Source organism: Hemicordylus capensis, chromosome 3, assembly GCF_027244095.1.
Source record: "Hemicordylus capensis ecotype Gifberg chromosome 3, rHemCap1.1.pri, whole genome shotgun sequence".
Lineage (NCBI taxonomy): Eukaryota > Metazoa > Chordata > Lepidosauria > Squamata > Cordylidae > Hemicordylus > Hemicordylus capensis.
Genome location: NC_069659.1, coordinates 354,077,870 through 354,099,170, shown reverse-complemented (window position 1 = coordinate 354,099,170; position 21,301 = coordinate 354,077,870). Strand labels below are relative to the sequence as shown.

The following is a 21,301-nucleotide window of genomic DNA, read 5'->3' as shown; positions in this document are numbered from 1 at the left end:
AGTGCCGCCTTAAGAGCAGGGGAGGGTGCACTTACCGCTCCCGCTGCTTTCCCCCGCTGGCATCCTTTGTTAAGAAAGCTGATAGGGGGCAGCAGCGTACCTCCCTGCCATCCCGTTGGCAGGATATGGCTGGAAGTCCCTGACGCACGAGAGCGATGTGTGCATGTGTGTGCAGGCGCCTCGGGGACTTCCAGCCAACAGGGCAGCAGGGAGGTGCGCTGCTGCCCTGATCAGCTTTCTTTTAAAGAACGCCGGCAGGGGGAAAGCAGAGGAAGGGGTAAGTGCACCCTCCCCTGCTCTTAAAGCGGCACCCCCGCAGCCTTCAAACTGGTTCCGTGCACATCCCTAATGCAGACCCTGGCAAGTATGTTTGCTGAGACCATTCCATTTAAAAGGTCATGACACTAGTACCTAATCTCCGAAGGTGCGTCTGGATTGGGGCTTCGCCCAGTGAAAGGACAGGAACCCTCAACCTGGCAGAGTGTCACTATGACTCAGATCCTCTGGTCACATTGCTATTTAGAGTTTTCTAAGGATAAGGGAATGGGTTAGTGTATGGATTGGTAACTGGTTGAAGGACAGGAAACAGATGGTAGGAATAAATTGACAGTTCTCTAAATGGAGGGAAGTAGGAAGTGGGGTCCCCCAGGGATCTGTACTGGGACCTGTGCAATTGTTCATGAATGATCTAGTAGTTGGGGTAAGCAATGAAGTGGCCAAATTTTGCAGATGACTCCAATAGTTTGGTGTCATCTGCAAATCTGGTCACCTTGCCAGTGCTTACCCCAACTTCTAGATCATTTAGCGTTAGTGAAATCCAAAAGAGATTGCGAGGAGCTCCAAACAGAGAGTGGGCAACAAAATGGCAAATGCAGTTCACTGTTAACAAGTGAAAAATGATGCATATTGGAGCAAAAAACCCCAACTTCACATATATGCTGATGGGGTCTGAGCTGTCATTAACTGACCAGGAGAGGGGGTCATGGTGGACAGCTCATTGAAAGTGTCAACTCAATGTGTGGCAGCTGTGAAAAAGGCCGATTCCGTGCTTGGAACAATTAGGAAGGGGTTTGAAAATAAACCTCTAATATAATGCCATATGGTGTGGCCACATTTGAAGTATTGTGTACAATTCTGGTCACCACATCTAAAAAAAGGACATTGTAGAACTGGAAAAGGTGCAGAAGAGGGCAACCAAGATGATCAGAGGCCTAGATCACCTTCCTTATGAGGCAAGACTACAACACCTGGTGCTTTTTTGTTTAGACAAAAGACAGGGAAGTTAAAAAAATGTGTTGTGTGGATAAAGTTGATAGGGATAATGGGTCATCCCATGAAACATTGCCAAGAAATTTAGGACTGACACTGCATAATCAACCTATGGAATTCTCTGCCACAAGTTGTGACAGCCAACAGCCTAGATGGCTTTAAGAGGGGTTTAAACACATTCATGGAAAACGGGTCTATCAATGACTACTAGTCTGGTGACTATAGGCCACCTCCAATCTCAGAGCCAGGATGCCTCCAAATACTAGTTGCAAGGAGTAGCAATAGCTCCAGCCTGTGGGCTTCCCAGAGACATCTGGTGGGCCGTTGTTTGAAACAGGATGCTGGACCACATGGGCTTTGGGCCTGATCCAGTTCGGATGTTCTGACATTCTTATGTCAAAACCAGCACTTTGGAACTCCCTTTCACTGTGTGGCCCACCAACACCTTCAGGTCTCAAGTAAAGAAGTGGCTATTCGGTAGGGCGTTTAGGATGACCCCCTGCGGGATGGTTCGCTTATCTTTAGTAGGGGGAGGACAACTGGCCCTACCCAACCCCAGCACAACAGCCTTCCAGTGGCTGCAGCTGATGTGATTACTTAATTTTTCTTTTTTCAGTGTGAGCCTTTTTCGGATAGGGAACCATCCTATTTGTTTTCCCACATAAACTGCTTTGAGAACTTTTGTTGAAAAGCAGTATTCATATATCCATCTTTGCAGTCATGCTGGACACTCCATTGCTTTTGTTCTGGTTCTTGACTGGTGTGATGGGCAGCCCAATTCTTAAGGTGAGTTCTAGTACTGTGGGGTTTGGCTTCTTGCTGTTTGCAATTGCTTTTCTGTGTACATCACGCGCTTTTGTGTCTTTTAATGTTAAAAGAAACAAAACAAAAAGTTGCTGTGTGTTGTGGTATGGCTAGAAAAGCAGGGTATCTGTTTGTTTGTTTTAAATACACAAGCCAGCAGTTTGAATTCTGCCCCAGGAGAAATTTCAGCACAGTCATGTGTTTTGTGTGGAAAATCCCAGTCCATAGCCCTGCCCGCCATGTTCCGAACCAGTTGTGGTTTCTGAACACTCTTCATAGGCAACCCTGGGTACAGTGCATTGGAGTAATTGAACCTGGATATTACAGAAGCATGGATAACCATGGTCCCGTAGGAATTGCCCCATACATGGTGATATGGCTACCCCACCCCTGCAGCCCAGTGGGGCAAGCAGTGGCTGGCTTTTAGCAGTGAACACGATGCTGCCATTAGGCTTCATAAACACTCTGCTGTGATGCAGAAACCGCAGCACTCAATGCGGGGTGGGAGGGGGGGAGCGTGTAGCGCAGGCCTGCTCAACTTAGCCCCCACCAATTGTTTTTGGACTCCAACTCCCATAATCCCCAGCCACAGTGGCCGATTATGGGAGTTGTAGGCCAACATCTGCAGGAGGGCCAAAGTTGAGTGGCCCTGGTGTAGCAGTTCCTGAGTGTCCAGGTGCATCTTGACTACCGGGGGGGGCACGTATGGGGAGTGTGTTGATGCTGGGACCCCCCACCCTGCCCCGAGAGATGCAGCGTTGCTGCTCTTCCTTCGCCTTGCTCTGTGTGTGGACATAGAGCTGTCCAAGGCTCCAGATGGAAGGGGAGGTAAACCTTGCCCTCTTGCACCAGTAAACAGTGGCCAGATCAATAAGGCAAAAGGTGAGAGGCTGCTACAATTTTGCTGGCAGCTGAGAAGCTGGATCTGTGTTTGCGTTGGCCTGGGTGGTGGCCCCCTTGCTAACTTCTAGCACTGGAACAGTGGCATTCCCAACCGACCATGAGAACAGCCCTGCTGGTTCAGGCTCAAGGCCTCTCTAGTCCAGCGTCCTGTTCCACACAGTGGCCCAGCAGATATTCCACTTTATGCGCACACACACACACACACGATTCACTTTGGAAGTAGATTTCTTTTAGGCTTAGAGTCTAACCCATCTCTACATAATTCCCCCCGTGGTTAGTTAGCCAGAAATCCCAAGCGTTGGTTCCTCGGCCTGTAGCACACAGCTTGGCTGACTGGCCTGAGCTGTCTGCAGATATTTGCTCTGCACTGGCTCCTCCGTGCTCTCGGTACCTGGTGGGCTGAAGTGTGCCAGTTGGCCTCTGGTGCAGGGAAGGCAAGAGGGGTTGTTACTTGCTCCCACCCAGAAATCCTGCATCCCCAGGCGGTGGGAGAGCGGGCTGCGATGGTGCCTTTTGCCCCGTCTCTCCACTGGTCCTTTCACCCACCCTCTTCCACTGCCTGGTTAAACTGGAGTCCTGTTGGCTCCACAAGAAGGGGAGAAGAGAGGCTGAGGGGGCCAGAAGAGGGATGGGGAAGGCCATGGTGGCTGGGGGTGATGGGAATTGTAGTCCAACCACCTCTGGGGAACCCAAGGTTGGGAACTCCTGGGGAGGAGAGCCAGTCTTGTGGTAGCTCCCCTGTGCTAAGTAGGGTCCACCTTGGTCTGCATTTGGAAGGGAAACTACATGTGAGCACTGTAAGATGTTCCCCTTAGGGGATGGGACCATAGCTCTGTGGAAGAGCATCTGCTTTGCACACAGAGGGTCCCCTGTTCACTCCTGGTATTTCCAGGTAGGGCTGGAAGAGCTGCTGCCAGCCAGTGTAGACAGTACTGAGCTAGATGGACCTAGGGTCTGACTCAGTAAACGGCAGCTTCCTAGGTTGCCAGGAGATGCTGCAGCTGCAGCAGTGGGCAGAGGACCAGCCAGGAGACTGGGCTGCTGAACACTTTCCCTATTGGCTGCTCAGATTTGCACCTTTCTGATGCTGCTTTCTAACCCACAGGAGAGGGAGGGGTATGTGGACCTGTTGGGGGACAACTTCAGTCAGAGGAGGGGGCAGCATTAAGCACCCCCTTCCACCCTGCTAGTCCTCTCCTAACCATGTCAGCCCCCACTGCTGATTTCCATTTGCAAACGAAATGATGGGAAGACAACTCACGGAACCACCCACCCCACGTCCACTAGCTTGATTGGGTTGGGGCCCTGAAAGAGCATGCAGCCTCCACTGAGCGACCGTTTAGCTTAAATGAGCAGCCAAGTGCATCCTGGGTAAGGCTTCTCGCGGACCCAAGTCTTAACACAGGATGACTATTCTCTCACCAGTGAGCAGGAAGAGAAAACCTCGGAGGCAGGCCAGAGACCTCACCTCCTCAGTTAATCAGTAAAGAAAAGTAAACCTGTCTGGTGGATGAGTTCTGGGGGTTATGTCCACATTTTTGACCAGACCTCTTTTGTTATCAGCACAACATTTAAAAGAAAAGAATTAGGTCACAGGTTGCCAAGAAAGATCCAAGCGGGAGTTAAAACATTTGGGGACATTTCTTTGGGAGCAACCCAGCCTTCTATGTAGGAGATTATGCAGGGATTGGGAGCAGTGTTTCTTCTAATTGTTTCCATCTGTGTGCAGAATGAGTTTTGTTCTGGGCAGCAGAATCAAGGCAGTGTGTGTGTACCGTGCGCATTCAGAGTGGGGCCTTCCTGATTCCTGAGAGGGACCTAACCTGAGCGGGGTTTAAAATTAATGGAGTGGAGATTTTAAAAACTTGTGAGCACGTACATGTGTGCACGCCTTACAGCAGGGCTGCTCAACTTCGGCCCTCCTGCAGATGCCGGCCTACAACTCCCATAATCCCTGGCTATTGGCCACTGTGGCTGGGGGTTATGGGAATTGTAGTCCAAAAGCAGATGGGGGGGCAAAGTTGAGCAGAACTGCCTTAGAGGAAACACCAATTGGGAGGGGGGGTGCAATGCCTCCTGCCCCCGCTCCAGATCCTTAAGCACAACAATTTTCTACCCTTCCTGAAGTGGGAAGACCCAACTTCAAATACCGCCCCAGCCATGAAACTCCCTGGGTGATGCTGGGCCAGTGACTTCTCTCTCAGTCTCACCTACCTCACACGCTTGGGGTGAGGATAAACATAATCATGACCAATAAAATAAAACGTGAGAAGCTGCTGCTAGTCAGTGTAGACAATACTGAGCTAGCTGGACCGCAGGTCTGACTCGGCATAAGGCAGCCTCCTGTGTTCTTATTAAGCTGCCTATCCTGAACTAGTTCGTAGCTGCCCAGGGACTAGGCACAGAGCTTTCCCTGCTGGCTGAGATCTTGTCAGGATATCAGGGACCTATGGCATGCAAAAGGCACACTCTAGCAGCACTGAACTATGGGCGCTGCTGGTATGAAATGCGACCATGCAAAGCTACCTGAATCCTGAGTCGGGCCAGTGACCCATCTGGCTTAGCACTGGGTACCCTGCCCTGCAGTGACTCTCCAATTGTTCTGGCAGAAAGGCCTGCTGCTCTCCGAGATCCTTAAAGGCAGGCTGGTGACGATGGACGTGTAGGCTGGCTGGGGCTGATCTGATCTGGGACCTTCTGCAGGCAGAGCAGGCACGCCATCCCTGAGCCACTTCCCACAAAAACGCTCTGGTTCCCCACAGCAGAACAGATCTCTCCGTTTCAGCCCACAACGCCAGTGGCCGAACCCTTGCAGAAGCACCATGCCGAATCAACCAAACATCTCCCTGGGCCAAAAACTGGCATCACCAAACAAAAAGCAAGCCCAGGTAGGGCACAGATGATTGTATTTCCAGGCTGAGCCTATGCAAGGAGCCCCATGAGTAGATGGGATTTGCCCTGAACTAGGAACAGAGGAAGCTGCCTTCTACCGAGTCAGACCCTGGGTCCCTCTAGCTCAATATTGTCTACCCAGATTAGCAGCGGCTTCTCCAAGGTTGCAGGCAGGAGTCTCTCTCAGCCCTCTCTTGGAGATGCTGCCAGGGAGGGAACTTGGAACCTTCTGCTGAAGGTGTTTGCCTCTTCAAATACCATAATCACGGAGAGAGCAGTGGTGTGAAGCTTCTCAGCATGCCAGCACTGCTACCTGACTTAAGGGCATGCTCTCGGGATGCTCCCCCCACCCCCGTTGTGGAGAACATTTGAAGAGGGCTACGGTTCACTGTGAAATGCAGTGCTTGGCACTAGATATAGAAGCCCAAGTGAGGGGAGACCGGAGCAGAATAGAGTGGAAGTATTAGACTTCTTGCGATCTGGACACGGCTTTATTTGTACCGCACAGGCTGCCAATAGGTTTCCTCCGAGTGAAATACAAAGTGCTGGTTATGACCTATAAAGCCCTTAGTGCCTTGGGCCCAGGGTACTTAAGAGAGTGCCTTCTCTGTCATGAACCCCCAAGAGGTCTGGTGATGGCTGACACCCGCCTATGGTGGTGACCCATGACCAGGCCTTCTCTGTGGCTGCCCCGGGACTTTGGAATGTGCTCCTTGTCAACATAAGAGCATCTCCATCTCTGATTGCTTTTAGGAAGACACATCTGTTTTCTCAGGCTTTCAATGGAAATTAATTGTAAACTAATTTGTTGTATCTTTTTGTTTGTTTCTTATGAGATTTGTACTTTATTTTGTGAAATTTTAAACTGTTTTTACACTGCTTAGAGATGTACATATCAGGTGGTATAAAATAATAAATAATGCATTTATGTATCTATTGCATTGATATACTGCCCCATATAAAATCTCAGGGTGGTTTGCATATTGAATTTGGATTAGCGTTTTCAGGTGCATCCATCCCTCTGCCGGCTCATGTCCAACCTGTGGTCCACTAAAAACTCCATCCCTTCTTCCACATGTACTGCGGCTGTCAGCACGCCCCCCCCCCCCGCTTATTTGCGCTTTGTTGCCGGAGTTCACTTTCCGCCCGCACCCTGCATTTGAGGGACCTGAACTCAGGCTTGCTCTTCACGTGAAGGTCGCCGTGAACGCAGCAGGCACGCGCCTTCATTCCCACAGCGTGTGCTCGCGGTGCGGGGCGCCACACAGACGCCGAGAGGCGCGCGGGCTCGGGGCTGGAGTTCTTGGCCTCGGCTTGCGCCATTAAACTAATCAGGGCCACAGACAGACGAGGCGGGAAGGAAGGAAGGAAGGAAAGGGGCAAAGGGCTCCAGGACAGGTGAGCGGAAGCGCCGAGAGCGAGCCGCCGCGTCCCGCGGCGGGCCAGCCTCCTCCTGCAGTTGGGGGCGGCTCCCTGGCCGGCCAGAAAAGCGCCCGCGCGGAGGCGGCAGCGGCCAGCCAGCCAGAGAGAGGCTCCTCCGGCCAAGCGCGCCCCGCGGTGCCAGCCGGGGCCTCGCCATGGAGCCGCCGGCGGCGGCGGCGGCGCTGCTGCAGGAGTTCCAGGGCCTGGTGGAGCGCGTCGGGGGCCGGCAGCAGCTGCTGATGGTGGGCGAGGCGCCGCGGGCCCTGCTGGAGACCTTCGCCCGGGACCTCTTCGCCGAGCCCGCCGCCGCGGGGAGCAGCAGTAACAGCTGCCAGGGCGCCCCGCCGCAGGGGAAGGCGGCGGCGGCGGCGGCGGAGAGCCAGGTGGAGAGGCGGCGGGTGCGGGTGCGCCTGGGCGGCTTGCCGGGCTGGGGGTGCCGCCGCCGCCGCCGGCTCTCCTGCCAGCTGCTTTTCATCCTCTTCCAGGCGAGCTCGCTGCGGCAGCCGCGCTGGCGGCGGGAGCGGCTCCGCTTGCGCGAGATCCTGCGCGACGTGCGCAGCCAGCTGCCCTCCCGCCGCCGCTGCGTGGCTGCTGCCGCCGGGGCACCCGCTGCCTTTGTCGGCGTGGTGGTGGAGGCGGCGGCGGCGGCGGCGGCGGCGGAACCCGAGCGCGTAGCCTGCTGCAAGGGCGCCTCCTCGCCGCCGGCGCGCGAAGAAGAAGAAGCGGCCCGCCTGCAGCTGGAGGCGCTGCTCCGCCAGGTCTTCCCCGAGCGGCGCCGACAGGACCGGCGGCGGCGGCCCGGGCTCCAGGACACGCTACAAACGGCCGTCTACGCCCCAGGAACGCCGCAAGGAGTCGCCGAGGTCAGGGCGGCCGCCTGCCGAGCGCTGAAAGCCGCCCTGAAGCTGCGAGCAGGTGCGGGCATTCGGGGAACTCCGACCTCCGTCCGTGGGCGCTGCTGGTTAATCCGGATTAATTCGCACCGCGTTCTGTACCGCAGATTAGTGCTTCGACGGGATGGCCGAAACCGAATGCAGCGCATCGACCCATGAGAGTCGCGCAGTTCCAAAGGGATCCTGCAGATTGTTTGGCCTTGGGCCCTAACATAATTCTGGCTGTCTCTACGAGTTTCTGGCAGTTCTCTTCACATTCCATATATTTCCATATCTTCCAAGATACTGTGGATCTTGTTAGAAATATTATTTTTTAAAGTCTCTTGCATTCACAGTAGACAAAGTCTTAAAAGCTTCCTTTTCAGCATCTGGAGGGCCACTCTGTGAAACCAGATGCTGAACTAAAGGGGCCTCCTTGGGCCTGACCCAGCAGGGATGTTACATAGGAACATCGGAAGCTGCTATATACGGAGTCAGCCCATTGGTCTGTCTAGCTCAGTACTGTCTACACAGACTGGCAGTGGGCAGCTTCTCTAAGGTTGCAAGCAGGAATTTCTCTCAGTCCTATCTTGGAGATACCAGGGAGGGAACCTGGAATCTTCCCAGAGTGACCCCATTATCCCCTAAGGGGAATTATCTTGCAGTGTGCTCACACATGTAATCTCACATTCAAATGCAACCACGGCCCTGCTTAGCAAAGGGGACAAGTGGTGTTTGCTACCATGAGACCAGCTCTCCTCCACTACACTGGGCATGTGCGTTGCAAACTGGCATTTTCACTTGTGCAACAGCACAAGGAACAAGCCAGCGCTATTATGGGGCATGACCTGTGTGCTTGAGCAAGAGCAATCAGCAGTCCAGGCTGGACAGGACATAGCCAAGGGATTGTCTCGTGTTTGTGCAGATTCCTGGCTTCCGCCAGCGAGACACTGTGTGGCATGTCGGCCAGTGTTTGCAGTTAGTTATGATGCTGGGATCAGAGCGCTATGGTTTAAGCAGCAGTGGCAACCACAGGAAACAACCCAAGGGCCCTGTTCTTGTGAGGTTGCCACCTCCTTTTCCTGGCCTCCTTCCTGTGCTTTTATACCAAAAATTTAAACTCTTCTTTTTTCAAACAAGGAAATTAATGGTGGAAGAAGGTTCACTTGCTCGGATGAGTGCTGGTCTGAAAGGCACAGGAGCCAGGTCAAGGGGGGAAAAAGGGGTAGCCATCTGAGTTACCTGCTTTTAAAACTTAGCACAAGGTTTTGTACCTGGAAATGGTGAACTGTGGGGAAAGGTAACCAGAAGAGTGTTTCGAAAATGAGGGAGAGATCAGACTGACTTCTGGGCAGCACGGGCAGCACACAGTTCCCAGTCAGCCTGGCTTGGCCAGGATAGTTCAGCCGGACTGCAGCAGCAATGCCAGCTATTTTAATACTCCTGGATGGAAGTTAGTAATCCTCCAGGCTTATTTAGGGGAACCCTTGGGTCAATCCAGGCTTTCTTGGCTGAAGGGTGAAAGCAAAATAAATATGTGTGTGTGTGTGTGTGTGAGAGAGAGAGAGAGAGAGAGGTGGGTGTGTGTCTTTATCAATTCCTGTATTTCTATCGCATCCTTCCTCTAAAGAGATTGGGGTGGCACATATGGTTCCTTCCCACTCTTTATCCTTAAAACAACCTTGTGGGGTAAGTTAGGCTTGGAGATGGTGACTGGTCCCAGGTGGGTGAGGATTTGAACCCTGGTCTCCGTGGTCCCATTCTAACCATTATGCCTCTGTGGGTCCTCGATATATGAAGCTGGGAAATCAGCCCATTGGTTCATATAATGTTGGTTAACTGTCTGATAGAGCAGAAGGACCCACTTGTCCAACTTTGTCATGAGCCAAGTATCCTTGTTGTCAGCAAGGGTAGATATCAATGGATGGATTTTTAAAAAGAAGTTCATAGGCAGTATACTTTGAATACCAGTTCGAGGGGGGTGGGGGCGATGGTGGGAGAGTGGGCATGCCTTAAGGGCTGTGGGCTTCCCAGAGGCATCTGGCATTTTGCCTCTCAAGCATTTTGCCTTTCATAGGCTGGAGGAGGCCTATCGCCACCAGATTGGGATGTGCATGGAACTGGTTCGAATGGCGAGTGGTTCTGCCGGTTTGAAGGTGGGGGTGCACTCACCCCTCCCACCACTTTCCCCCTGCCAGCGCTCCATTTTTGGCAAAGTCTATGGGGTGGCAGCATACCTCCCTGCTGCCCCATTGCCCCTGTTTACTGGAACTAACCGGAAGTATTGGAGGCGCGCACACGTCGCACGCATGTGCCCTATGCAAGCCTGCCTGTGCCCAACATGCGCGTGCCAGCATGCGCAGGCGCATCAGATACTTCTAGTTAGTTCTGGTCAACGGGGGCAATGGGGCAGCAGGGAGGTACGCTGCCGCCCCATGGACTTTGCCAAAAACGGAGCGCCGGGGGGTGGGGAAGAGATGGGAGGGGTAAGTGCACCCTCCCCCGCCCTTAAAGCAGCACCCCCTGCCTTTGAGCCTCCCCCGCCCAGTTCCATGCACATCCCTACCACCAGACTAGTAGCCATTGCGCGGCCTGTCCTCCGTGAATTAGTCCAAGCCCCTTTTAAAGCCATCCAAGCTAGTGGCCATCCCCACATCCCGTGGCAGAGAATTCCATAGATTAATTGTGCCCTGTGTGAAAAAGTGCTTCCTTTTGTTGGTCCTAAATGTTCTGGCCTTCAGTTTCATGGGATGACCGCTGGTTCTAGTACTGTGAGAAAGGGAGAAAGAATTCTCTCTGTCCTCTCTCTCTACTCCATGCACCTTTATCATGTCTCCCTGTAGTCTCCTCTTTTCCAAATTAAAAGCCCCAGGTGCTATAGCCTTGTCTCATAGTGCTCAAGGCTCCCGATCATCCTCCTCAGTGATGTATTTAGCTCAATAGCAGAAGTATGATCAAGCAGTACTCTAAATTATAAATATTTATGGCTCTACCTACCAGTCAAGGAAAATGGGTTTTTATCTTCTGTCAAGTGGAGAAGACTGATTTACTCAGGAACTGCTACCAGATCTTGCTGATGCTTTAAATGTTTTGGTTTTAAACCCGTCTGCTCTGCTGCCAGCTGGAAGCACGGTGGGCATCTGACCGTTTCTCTCTTTCCTGTCGTTTCAAAGATGGGGTGGAAGCCAAGAGGCTGTGTCTCCCTGCCTTCCTGCAGTGTCTCCCCTGGGGCAGAAGGAGCCAGAGAAGGAAAGGACATGAGGGCAAAACGGCCAGTGACTTGGGTGAAGGTAAGGCTGCTTGATGACTCCGGTTATCTATTGCTGACAGTCACTCCCTCTTCTGTCCTTTGGGCACATGTATCACTTGCGTGCAGAACCTGGGTTCCTAACTGTCTCTCTTATAACGGAGACGCCCAAGTTTCTAGCACTTGTTTCTGGAGTTTATTTATGTTTACACTTCTGTCAGCAATTCCTACAAGGAGCCCACAGCAGTGTGTGTAGTTGTTTATCCTCACAGTAGCCCTGTGAGGTAGGTCAGCATGAGAGACAAGCAACTGGCCCAGAATCGCCCAGTGAGTTTCACGGCTGAATGGGGATTTGGACTCTGGTCTCCCTGGTCTTGGTTCAACATGCCATGCTGGCTCTGAATTGTGTAGGAAGTGCTGTTGGCAAAGTCTAGAATGGAGCAGTTGCTCTTTTGAACTCTTTGACCTTTTCACTCCTCTCTTTTTCTGCTGCTTTTTAAAGGGGATGCAAGGATCAGTGAGAACAGGGGCTACCTGAAGTTAATGACAGGGATGCAGGTTGGAGGAATGCGACGCTGAAGAATCTTGCAAAACTCCGTGTTCCAAGCAGCCCTTGGAGGCCAGGTTTGCAGCTGCTGCTGCTGCCTTTACTGATCCTTCTTCCCTTGCCAGCATAAGCCCTAGAAAGCTCGCACTTCTTTGCCAGCCCCACATTACCAAAATACTCAAGTTAAAGTGATTTAGACCTGCCATGCTTTAAGGGCTGTAGCTTTTACAGCTGACTGCACTGTTGAGTGATTTAGCTTCACCTTATGTAGCCTTTCCCCCCTTCCCACCCCATTCCTGAAATACTCTGCTCACATGGTGAGTGTTGGAACTAAATTGTAGGATGGTGAGGAAATGGCTAGTTTCATTGCAAATAGTGAATACCCCATGAAGAGAACTTCCAGTTCTTGTAATGAAACTGACAAGGTAATTGACAAGGCCTGAGAAAGGAGAACTGATTCTTTGTAACATCTATCTATCTATCTATCTATCTATCTATCTATCTATCTATCTATCTATCTATCTAATTCTCTAAGATGTACCCGTCACTAATCCCATGCGTGGCAGTTCTCGTGAGAGTTCTTGAGGAAGGGGAGGGGTAGAGGAATGCTGGAAAGCGGCAGCTGGCTGGCCAAGCTGTCTCTGGGGTCCCCCTCTTGACGGCAGCCATCCGCCAAACAACCTTGCTCTATTTAGAGCCCCAGTGACCTGACACACTCATGAGAGGGCTGTCCATGGAAGATGGGGACACTTTGCAATCACATAATCTTGGTGATTGTGGTTGGCAAGTTAAAAAGCCTAGGTAAAAAGGTGGTGGTGTGTTGCCAATCCAGCTGCCCAGCCCTGCTCATGAATAAGCTGAGGGACTGCACATTTTCCCCCATGGGGAAGGGAAACTTTCTGTTGAGAAGACAGAACTTGGCTGCTCCAGAATCCCTCCTTGTGGCAGCCCCTCCAACCCACACAGGAGCGCACCCCCAATATGTGCTCCCCGCCTGGAGAGGAGATGCCCTGTTCATGCTGCCTGTCCCTGCAATGAGGGGGCCCTTTGCCAGGGCCTATCCCGCATACACAAGGGTCTGGCACGGACCTTTAAACCCGTACAAAGTCCAGGAGCTGGCTCCGACATGGCGCTGGATGCAGATCTCCCAGAGCGGGGATTCCAGGGAGAGGGGAGCCCCTGTTCTCTGGCCACCCTGGGACAATGGGCTTGCCTTTTATACACAACCCCAGGTCCCCCTCCCCACCCCCAGCCATTTGCCTCCCTCCTGGCGCTGTGATGGGGGGCCATGCTTGTGTGCACCTGGAGTGTTTGTGTGTGTGAACACACACCATTGCCGCTTCCTTCTTGGGGAGTCAAGCACGTAGTACCCGTCCTCCTGCTTGCCAGGTTGGAGGAACAAGGGACGGAGTAGGCATCGGGGATGCCCCCGAGTGACTGTGCAGCTTGACAGGCTGACAGATCTGGGATGGGGCGTGGCGGCGTCCCTGTAGCCGGGCAACTCCATAGAGGCATCGCTGGCAGGAGGGGCAGGAATGGTTTCCCCAAGAGGCTGACAGCGAGAAGAGCTGAAATCTTGGCGCATCCATGTCCTCAGGCAGGTCTTCGCCAACACCTCTGTGGCTGCAGTTTGAAAACCAGCGCGGAACCACGGTTAGGGCTGCATCAGCAGTAGAACGCAACGCCTCGGCGGCCAGACCTCAGCCGAAGGTTCAGATTGGAGTTTGGCGAGGCAAACCAGAGGTCGCTTCTGGCCCGTAACCATGGTTTTGCACATTTGGGCTTAACGGAGCTCGGCCCAAAGCTCGGCCACCTTTAACTGTGGTTAGCTGTTACGTCTGAATCCGGCCTTACTGTAACTAAGCCCATGCATGTGGAACTGAAATAAATGCATATTATTTCCCATAGGAAGCTGCCTTATACCACGCCCGACCCTTGGTTCATCTAATTCTGTACTGTATCCACTGACTGGCAGTGGCTCTCCAAGGTTATAGGCAAGGGTCTCTCCCAGCCCTATGGCCAGGGATGGCAGAGATCCTGCCAGGGATGAACCTGAGACTTCTGCATGCAAAGCAGATGCCATTCCCCTGTGCTACGGCCCCATTCCCTAAGAGGAAGATCTTGCAGTAGGCAGGGTTTATACGTAGTTGCCCATCTAAATGCAAGCCAGGCCAGGCCCTGCTTAGCAGACTTGTGCTCACTACTGCAAGGCCAACTCTCTACCCAAAGAGTCCCTGACTGGCCACTGTAGGGAACAGGATGCTGGGCGAGGCGCATCTTTGGTCTCGTCCAACAGGGAAATGCTTTTGTTCTTGGGGAGATGTAAGACATCTCTGAGTATGAATGGTGGCAAGTGGGTGTCCCTGCAAGCTGGCAGGTTTCCCCAGAGTGCCATATGGGTCGTCCCTCCAACAAGGCTGCACCCAGATCCGGGTAACTCCACTCCATGTGTGTGCGCGCTGCAGTTCCTCTGTTATGCTCTCGTTAGCCACAGGCAGCACATGGTCGGTCATGCCTTTTTAATTCATGGCCTGGCTCTCTGGGAAGTGTTCTCATCTTGCCATTCTGCCTTTCCCTCCTGCTGTTTCCCATGTAAATGATAATAAGTGTTGTTACCCTAGTGATGTGGCTACTCAACTCCAGTGCATGGAGTCTCATTACCAAAGTGGGAGGCTTTAGCATTAAAGAAGAGCAGGAAGCAATAGCTCTTTTTTGGGGGGGGGCTCTTTCTACCTTTTTGCCTGCTTAAGGAAGCACATGTCTAGGCTGGAGATGACACTGGTCAGATGTCAAGGGAGGAGAGCTGGTCTTGTGGTAGCAAGCATGACTTGTCCCCATAGCTAAGCAGGGTCTGCCCTGGTTGCATATGAAAGGGAGACTAGAAGTGTGAGCACTGGAAGATATTCCCCTCAGCAGGGGATGGAGCCGCTCTGGGAAGAGCAGAAGGTTCCAAGTTCCCTCCCTGGCAGCTTCTCCAAGATTGGGCTGAGAGAGACTCCTGCCTGCAACCTTGGAGAAGCCGCTGCCAGTCTGTGAAGACAATACTGAGCTAGATAGACCAATGGTCTGACTCAGTATATGGCAGTTTCCTATGTTCCTATGTTCATCATAGTCTTGGAAATCACATAAACAATGGACGTGGGAGTCTTGAAACCCGCTTGGTACTCCTGTTTAAGCTCGGCAGGGGGAAATGTGTCTGCCTAACTTACCTGGTAATCTCCTGCTGTTGATGTGAAGAATTTTTGCTTCTTCTATATAATCTGCTTTTATTTCATCAGGGTTATGAGAGGCCATAATTCAGTGATAGAGCATCTGCTTTGCAGGCAGGAGGTCCTGGGTTCAGGTCCTGGCAGCATCTCTAGGTAGGGCTGGGAAAGGGTCTGTCTAAACCCTTGGAGAGCTGCTGCCAGACAGTGTAGACCAGGGTTTCTCAACGTGTGGGTCCCCAGATGTGATTGGACTTCAGCTCCCATAATCCCCAGCCCCAGTGGCCTTTGGTAGGAATTATGGGAGTTGAAGTCCAATTACATCTGGGGACCCACACGTTGAGAATCCCTGGTGTAGACAATAGAGGGCTAGATGGATCTTTGGTCTGACTCTGTTTAAGGCAGCTTCATGGAGGATTCTAGCTGGAGTGGGTGTTGTGTTTTAGGCCCGTGTTTCTCAACCTTTGAAGTAGCAAGCACCACCTAACTGGTTGAGGTTTTTAGAAATATTTCAGTGTTCCAATGGATCTGGGATTTACAGTAACGTGTGCCACATGCTGGAAGAAGGGCTGTGATACGATGAGGTCCAATCTAGTCATCGGGAGTTGATGTTGGCCAAAGCTAGGAGGACTGAACCAGAGCTGTGCAAAGTGTGTTCCACCAAATGGATGCTGGGAAATCTATAAAGTGCTGTGCATTGAGTGGCACATCAATTTTCTTTGCCAACGTTTTGAGCAGAGGAAGGGGCAAGATAGACAGCAAAAGAGGGTGAGAGAAAGAGAGAACGTGAGAGTGAAACTGCGTGGTAGGTCATATAATCCTCTGCTTGATGCAGGAAATGCAGAGCCAGATCACCCCCTACAGATGGCTGTCCTGAAGATTTCCAGCAAGGGAGAACCCACCAGCCTCTTAGGGAATTGGTTCTCCTAATGCTCAATTGCAACTGTCCTTCTGTCTCTTAAGTGCATTAAATTTAGTCCTGCCCTCTGGGGCACTAGAGAAGTCTTTGATAGGACGGCATTTATCATGTCCTCCCTCTGTTGTCTGTAGGCTATGGATGCCTAGCTTCTTCACATTTTTGTTCCCTGCAAAATACTTGGTTTGTTCCCCTGACCATCTTCGTTGTCCTTCTCTGGACCTGTTCCAGTTTCTCAACATTCTTAATAAAGCATGGTGCCCAGAACTAGACACCGCTCTCCAGATGAGGACTGGCTAGTGCAGAATAAATAAAACCATTACGTCTCACTATTTGGAAGCTGTTGCCTTGTTAAGTGGATAAGGGCTTTGGGGGCACAGTAATTGTATCCCCAAGAAGAGGGAAGAGTCCTGGAAGTCAGTCACAGCTGAGCTTGGAAGCTTTGAGAGAAAAAGTCTTGGACAAGCACCAGGCAGAGACAGTGTATGCTGGGGCGTCCAGAGAAGTCAAGAGAAGGCAGTCAGAAGTCAGCAAGTCAAGACTGAGCAGCAAGAGAGTCCTGGAGAAGGTCCTGGAGAAAGTCCGTGTGCAGAGAGAGAAAGAATCTCTCTGAAGGCACAGTCAGTCAACCAGAGCTGAAGAATTTCCAGCACAGGCTGAAAGATTCAGTGCTGTGGCTGCAGCCAGAGCTGGGATCGTAAAAGAACCAGGCTGGACTGAGCCCCAGACCTGTGCTGTGAACAGGGCAAGAGACTGCCCAGCAGGCTAGATGCTGAGAGGAGAGAAAGTTCCTCCGTGTAGGGACCAATGTAGAGCAAGGTAGTGGACGTGTTTTTCTTGCCTCTTATTTTCTGTGAAATGCTCTGTTAGTAACTGTTGAAATGCATGTATGCTGTCAAAGTAATGTTTTAATTGAACTGATTTTTAAAAAGTAAACATGTTTGTTGTATAAAGAGAAGAAGCTTGTTGATTTGTCTCCACCCCACGCCAATAAGCCTTTCTACTCTACTGAGTTTTTGTGATTTTTGATAAAGGTTGTGGACCCAGCCATACCAAAGGTCCACTTGGTGGTAGCAGTGGTCAGAAGTTAGGAGGAATAGGCAGCTGTTCCTCCACAGCCACTCTGCAGGGAAATGCTGTAACTGTAGAGAGGGGTCCGAGTGCCTCCGCTTGGGAGCAGGGCTTGTGGAAGTGTCCTCCTCAGGGAGGCTACGTGCAAGGAGAGCGCCTGCAGATCTCATAACGACCAAACAGGGCTTCTGGGGTCCTGTTAATGGAGCCCGGAATCATATTGGCCTTATAGTGTGGTGAGCACATAAGATAGCAGGAGACTGCAGGGTTCGTGAAGTATTAAAAACAACATGTTCCTGTTGAAATATTATGTGGGATAAAGTGAACTGATCCAAGGCAGGCCTCTGTCTTAAGTCATCAGCCTGTATCTAGTAGCAGACTAACTTGCTGTCCAGCAAAACCGCCCACCCCACCGCCCGCCACCAATTCCTAGGCTGTAACAACTGCTAAGCAGGCTGAAGCCCTGTCTTAAAGCAATAAATGTTGTCTACACTTGAGCCCCTGGTGGTGCAGTGGTAAAACTGCCGCCCTGTAACCAGAAGGTTACAAGTTCGATCCTGACCAGGGGCTCAAGGTTGACTCAGCCTTCCATCCTTCCGAGGTCGGTAAAATGAGTACCCAGAATGTTGGGGGCAATATGCTAAAATCATTGTAAACCGCTTAGAGAGCTCCGGCTATAGAGCGGTATATAAATGTAATTGCTATTGCTACACTTCCCACAGTGCATAACACTTCTCTCTCCTGCCCCAAGTCCAAGACTGAATAATTGGCTATACATTTTGGATAATTTCATTTGTGCTTGGGTCTCAGAGAGGCATTCACCCCCAAAATAATAGGCTCGGGAGATGAAGCTGCAGGCAGACCATTGTTGGGCATTCCCTCTGTACTGTTTTTTCTTCTTTACTGATGTGTACAGGGCTGCTTAGCCTGGTCATACAGGCTAGATGTCCTAGATGCCAGCACTAAAATTCTGGGACTGGCATAGCGGGGAAATGGTTGACTAACAAGCAGAAGATTGCTGGTTTTGAATCACAGCTGGTACTATATCGGGCAGCAGCGATATAGGAAGATGCTGAAAGGCATAATCTCAGACTGCATGGGAGGAGGCAATGGTAACCCCCTCCTGTATTTTACCGAAATAAAACCACAGGGCTCTGTGGGCGTCAGGAGTCGACACTGACTTGACGGCACACTTTTCCTAGTGCCGAGGACATATTTTAGCATATCCCTGATGCCCTCTGCCTTGATGTCCTTTGGAAGCCATAGTGATTAGACCCAATCTGAACCTGGTATCAAATATGTAATGTATATGCCCTAAATTAATGCACCTTAAGTGGCGCAGCAGGGAAATGCTTGACTAACAAGCAGAAGGTTGCCGGTTCGAATCCCCGCTGGTATGTTTCCCAGACTATGGGAAACACCTATATCGGGCAGCGGCGATATAGGAAGATGCTGAAAGGCATCGTCTCACACTGTGCGGGAGGAGGCAATGGCAAACCCCTCCTGCATTCTACCAAAAGAAAACCACTTGTCTCTGTGGGTGCCAGGAGTCAAAATCAACTTGATGGCACACTTTACCTTTATGCCCTAAATTGCTCTTTTTCTTCCCAACATAGATGGCCTACAAGACCCAGAAGAAGGCATTCCTTTGACCAACATGGCACCCAATGGGAATTGTGAAGAAGGCTGTGGAGGGTCGGGCCCTTAGGACTCCCGGCAGAACCCCCTCTGTTGGGCTGATAGATTCTTCCTCTCCATTTCCTCTTGTAGGAAGAAGTTCAAGAGCAGGGCTTTCCCCAGGCCCTCCTTTGGAGATGGCACCTCGGAGCCTGCCCTTGGCTCTTTAAAGGAACTTCCGGCCTTCTTTTGATCCAAAGACCCTTACCTATCAAGGGGGCAGCTGTGTGACTGGTCTGAAGAGACCTTCCCTTGGCTTTGCTTTAATGAAGAGCCATAGAAGCAGCTCATCCAATAAAGATGGGGCAACTTCTCATCAGTGAGGACTTCAGCTGATGTATGTTGGTGCTTGAGGTTCATTTTGAAGTTGCATATCATTTTTCATGGGCAATCGTGGGCATTGCTGGTAAGAGCAACATGCTCGCCAAGTTTGACTTAATTTTTTTGGGGGGGGTAATTCTGGTATAGCTGTCTTCAAATGTGAATTGTGGGGGAAAATATCTATGGGTTAGAATGTTTCAGAGGAAATGGTGGCAGGGGGTGTCTTGTAAATGCTTTTAAAAGTTTGTCTCTCCATGTTCCACTTTGAATGGAATTTGCTGTCATATTTTCAAATATTAGCTCTCCAGTCCCTATGGACTATAAGTTTGCTTTATTTTTTTAAAGAAAGACGAAATTGAGATGCTGCTGAGACTATCTTACAGGGCCACATGTAGCAGGCTGTGTGGCTTGGCTGTTATCTACAGATGTTTTTAGAATCCAGAAATTATTTGCATCTTCTGTTGACACCATTCAAACCTGAAATCAATCTTCTTAAAAGAGTGACTCCCAACCATGGGTCCCCAGATGTTGTTGGACTACTCCAAATATTTATATACTGCTTTTCAACAAGTTCTTAAAGTGGTTTGCATTGATAAATAATAAAGACGGTCTAAAAGGAAACATAAGCTGGACACCAGCAACAACCTAATTTTTTTCATCTGTGTGCAGAATGAGATTTGTTCTCGGTGGCAATATCAAGGCAGTGTGTGCGCACCTGCATTCAGAAGGGGGCCTTCCTGATTCAACCTGAGCAGGATCTAAAACGAACTGAGCGGACACCAAAAAACTTGTGAGCGCATGCACATTCGGGCGCCTTAGAAGGAACACTGGCAACAACCACTGGAAAAAAGCTGTGCTGGGGGTAGATAGGGCCAGTTACTCTCCTCGCTGAAATCTTTCCCTGCTTATAAGGTAATTGCCACTTTTTAAAGGTGCTTCTTGGCTCATTTAGCAGGGATCACCCACATCATTCCTAGCTCTCTCTAGGTTTGCTTTTTTAAACAAAGAGATGTTCTATAATAATAAAGTTCAGAGTTCATTATGCATCTACCTCATCCTGTTGGGAGAACCTTCCTAGAAGTTTCATTCAGGCGGACTGTCTCCAGAGAGGCAAGGAATACAAATACAGGTGAAACTCGGAAAATTAGAATATTGTGCAAAAGTCCATTAATTTCAGTAATGCAATTTAAAAGGTGAAACTGATATGAGACAGACGCATTACATGCAAAGCGAGATAAGTCAAGCCTTAATTTGTTATAATTGTGATGATCATGGCGTACAGCTCATGAAAACCCCAAATCCACAATCCCAGAAAATTAGAATATTACATGGAACCAAGAAGACAAGGATTGTAGAATAGAACAATATCGGACCTCTGAAAAGTATAAGCATGCATATGTATTCAATACTTGGTTTGGGCCCCTTTTGCAGCAATTACTGCCTCAATGCGGCGTGGCATGGATGCTATCAGCCTGTGGCAATGATGAGGTATTATGGAAGACCAGGATGCTTCATTAGCGGCCTTCAGCTCTTCTGCATTGTTTGGTCTCATGTCTCTCATCCTTCTCTTGGCAATGCCCCATAGATTCTCTATGGGGTCAGGTCAGGCGAGTTTGCTGGCCAATCAAGCACAGTACGCTGTATACTTTTCAGACACAAAGAGCAGACAGAAGGCTGCGCTAGCTGGTCAAAGAGCCAAAAGAAAGATAGCATACCCCAGGTGAGAGATTCAGCGCATAGGTGCTTGTATGCCAATGCCAGAAGCCTCCGAGCCAAGATGGGCGAGCTGGAGTGCTTGGTAGCTAATGCAGGAATAGACATAGTGGGCATCACAGAAACATGGTGGAACAGTGTGAACCGGTGGGATACTGTTATCCCTGGATATAAACTCTATAGAAAGGACAGGGAGGTGGTGCCTTGGAGGTGGAGTAGCACTGTATGTTAAAGAAGGCATAGAATCTAACAAGCTAGAAAACACAGGTGGACAGGAGTCCTCCACAGAAACCCTGTAGGTGAAAATACATGGCCTGAAATGAAATGTACTACTGGGGATGTCCAATCGCCCTCCAGATGCAAATGCTGACAGTGACTGGGAGTCGTACCAGGCAATCAGGGAGGCATCAAGGAGAGGCAGGGCTGTAATCATGGGTGACT

General features: G+C 50.8%; 1 protein-coding gene across 1 annotated transcript; it reads left to right on the top strand.

Annotated features, from left to right (window-relative positions):
* Positions 1–7,275: 7,275 nt before the first annotated feature.
* Positions 7,276–19,793, top strand: C3H2orf72 (chromosome 3 C2orf72 homolog). The gene is made up of 3 exons (XM_053312410.1): positions 7,276–8,205; positions 11,336–11,452; positions 18,766–19,793. The coding sequence occupies exons 1-3, from the start codon at positions 7,446–7,448 to the stop codon at positions 18,855–18,857; spliced, it is 969 nt and encodes a 322-aa protein (XP_053168385.1). The 5' UTR covers positions 7,276–7,445; the 3' UTR covers positions 18,858–19,793.
* The last annotated feature ends 1,508 nt before the right edge of the window (positions 19,794–21,301 follow it).

Coding starts and splice junctions, on each gene's coding strand:
- C3H2orf72 (XM_053312410.1), top strand. CDS start 7,446: ATGGAGCCGCCGGCGGCGGCGGCGGCGCTGCTGCAGGAGTTCCAGGGC. Junction 8,206..11,335: donor CGCCCTGAAGCTGCGAGCAG/GTGCGGGCATTC, acceptor GTCGTTTCAAAG/ATGGGGTGGAAGCCAAGAGG. Junction 11,453..18,765: donor GGCCAGTGACTTGGGTGAAG/GTAAGGCTGCTT, acceptor TTCCCAACATAG/ATGGCCTACAAGACCCAGAA.